Source organism: Punctularia strigosozonata (assembly GCF_000264995.1).
Source record: "Punctularia strigosozonata HHB-11173 SS5 unplaced genomic scaffold PUNSTscaffold_7, whole genome shotgun sequence".
NCBI lineage: Eukaryota > Fungi > Basidiomycota > Agaricomycetes > Corticiales > Punctulariaceae > Punctularia > Punctularia strigosozonata.
Genome location: NW_006767439.1, coordinates 101,173 through 103,638, shown reverse-complemented (window position 1 = coordinate 103,638; position 2,466 = coordinate 101,173). Strand labels below are relative to the sequence as shown.

The window sequence follows — 2,466 nt, the reverse complement described above, 5'->3', positions numbered from 1 at the left end:
CTGAAGGCGTCCGAGATGCCGGAAGGCGCAGGCAAAGTCTATGTCCCAAAAGGACGGGTAATTTCCTATTTTGGTATCGCTTAGACGCGGGACCGAGTCCTTGGGTCGCGTACGCGTTCTGCGTGCCCTGTAAACCGATCGAGCCAGACGCCGTGAACTCCCTGGTACTGGGGAGCATGAAGACGAAGCTGGCGAGCGAGACGAGGGGAGATAATAGGACGAGGGGTGATATTTGAGGTATGGCCCCAATAATGGTCGACAGCGCGGTTTCCTGCAGGATAGGAACCGATATTGATGTCACGGACCCAATCATGGGGTCCTGAGCCGATGCGATAGTCGATAGCGTTGTCGAAAACATGATGGTCAAGTATCTTGAGGATCGGCTTTCGCTCGAGGATGAGATTAGCATGACGAGCTGAAGAGGCGATCCTGTTGTGAAGGGATATCACTCCGATGCGTAGAGCGGTACGTTCGGACTCAGACAAGTCGTGGAAGGAGTTGGAAGTGAGTGCTGGGTTGAGAGTGAACGTGGAGAATATCTGCGATAGCAGATGAGGAGAAATCCGAGCGGACAGAGGAATGGGGAGCCGCTTCCAGGTAGGACGAGCTGCATGAGGAGGAGGCGACACGATCTTCTTGCGAAGTTCGCGATTACGACGACGTCGTTCAGCACGCTTCTGGGAGCGGGACAGTGAAGCCGAGGGTGTATTCCAATCCGATGGTCCGATAGGAACAGTGCCAGAGATGTCAAAGGGATGTAGGCGATGATTCGAGCGTTGAGATCGCTCGAGCGGGTTGGAAAAGGTGTGTGGATCGTCTATAGACATGTCCATGTTGTCAGAATCGGAATTCGTGAGATCTATGACCTCGGGTGATGTGCCGGACGAAGAGGATCGATCGCGAGACTCCTGTAGTTGTCGCAGGAGATCGGTGATGTATGCGAGAGCCGTTCCAGGAGTAGGGGCTGGAACAACGGCGTTGCATGTAGCCTGCGTCGTCTCCCCCTCGTCAGGAGATTCGTCGGTCTCTGACGATGGATATCCGAGTTCTGTGTCGAAGTTATTAGCTGTATCCTTTGTATTACAATAATCGTACTGACCATCGAACGATTTGATGGAATCGTTGATGTCCAGCGAAGAGAGACTTGGTGAGGAGCCCAGCGATGCTAGAGAGAGGCCAGGTGGAGAGCCTGGAGTCGTAATGATAGAATAATTGTCGAAGGAAGGCGATATCGCCGGCGTCGTAACAAGTTTGATGCCGTGAGTATGAGAGATGGAAGAAGGAGTGTGTGGGGGGCTCCTTGGCTTTTGACTCTACCGTCGAAATGTTAGGCACGGTACCTACCCGTGCTAACCCTCTGTCCACTCAGTACCTAACAGTACGGACGGAGGGGTTAACTCCTTTCTACCAAAAGGAGGATATCTCGCTGCGAGACTATTCTACCGGAGCCCCCCCTCCAACTACTGCACAGTAGTACAAACCGCCCGCAAGGGCCGCGCAACCCCATGCGCAGGCGCTCCATATGAGCGCCAAACCAACCCGTCACCAGTGGCGTCCGCATACCATGAAAAGCAACGGTACCATAGGCCGACCGAGTGCCCAACATCCCTACCCTGCACGACACCCAACGGTGGGGGCCTAGAGAGTAGCACGTCGCCGCCCGCGCGAGCAAAGCCAACCGCAGCTGCCGACCACGTGAACGCGTGAACTAAAATTAGCAAAACAGAAACGAATGCCCTAAGCGACGCAGCAAGGGAAAAAAAACTGAACAAAAACCGCGGAGGAATAGCCGGAAGACGACGTAACCCCCCGACCCATACCCACCACCACCACAGCCCTACTACGCACAGCGCCCACCCTGTACGGAGCGACACGCCCAGAGAGCCTCCGCCCGCGCGGACAGATACTAGCCAACGCGGGCGAAAAACACCCTGGCACCCCTCCTCGCTCGAACCGGAACCACCAACGACCGAGGAAGGACACATCCCCCTCCCCAACACCCGGAGGAAGCGAGGCCCAGGCTGAGGTAAGGACTCGAGGAACTATACCAACGCCCACCCGCCTAACCGCGACACACAGCACATCACCCCCTACTCCCAAAGGAGCATGCTAGGCAACGGCACCCAGACGCCCAGCACCGCAAACAATAGCCCCTCCCTCCAACACGAGGAACCAAGGCGTGAGCGAGGCCCGTCGCCTGCCCCGGAACTGGAGATGCAGGACGCACCGCAGCACGCAGGCATGCCCGCCGCCGCCATACCCCGCACGAGCGCGCCCCCCTCCGGCGCTCCCCCTGCCAGCACGCCCCACACTGGAGGCGCTCCGTCTACAGCGGCACCCCCTACCGCCGGCGCGCCCGCCACCGGCGGAGCGACCCCCCCCACCGTGAACCCCTCCGCCACAAATCCGGTCGGCACGCAGGGCCCAAACGGGGAGAACGAGCAAGCCGACCAACACATGCAGGAT

The 2,466-nt window shown here is 58.1% G+C and overlaps 1 protein-coding gene across 1 annotated transcript; it reads right to left on the bottom strand.

Moving 5' to 3' along the window:
- Positions 1-80: 80 nt before the first annotated feature.
- On the bottom strand, positions 81-2,459 carry PUNSTDRAFT_134551 (uncharacterized protein; the record flags this gene model as incomplete). The annotated part of the gene is made up of 3 exons (XM_007384044.1): positions 81-1,048; positions 1,100-1,189; positions 2,228-2,459. The coding sequence occupies 3 exons, from the start codon at positions 2,457-2,459 to the stop codon at positions 81-83; spliced, it is 1,290 nt and encodes a 429-aa protein (XP_007384106.1).
- Positions 2,460-2,466: the final 7 nt, after the last annotated feature.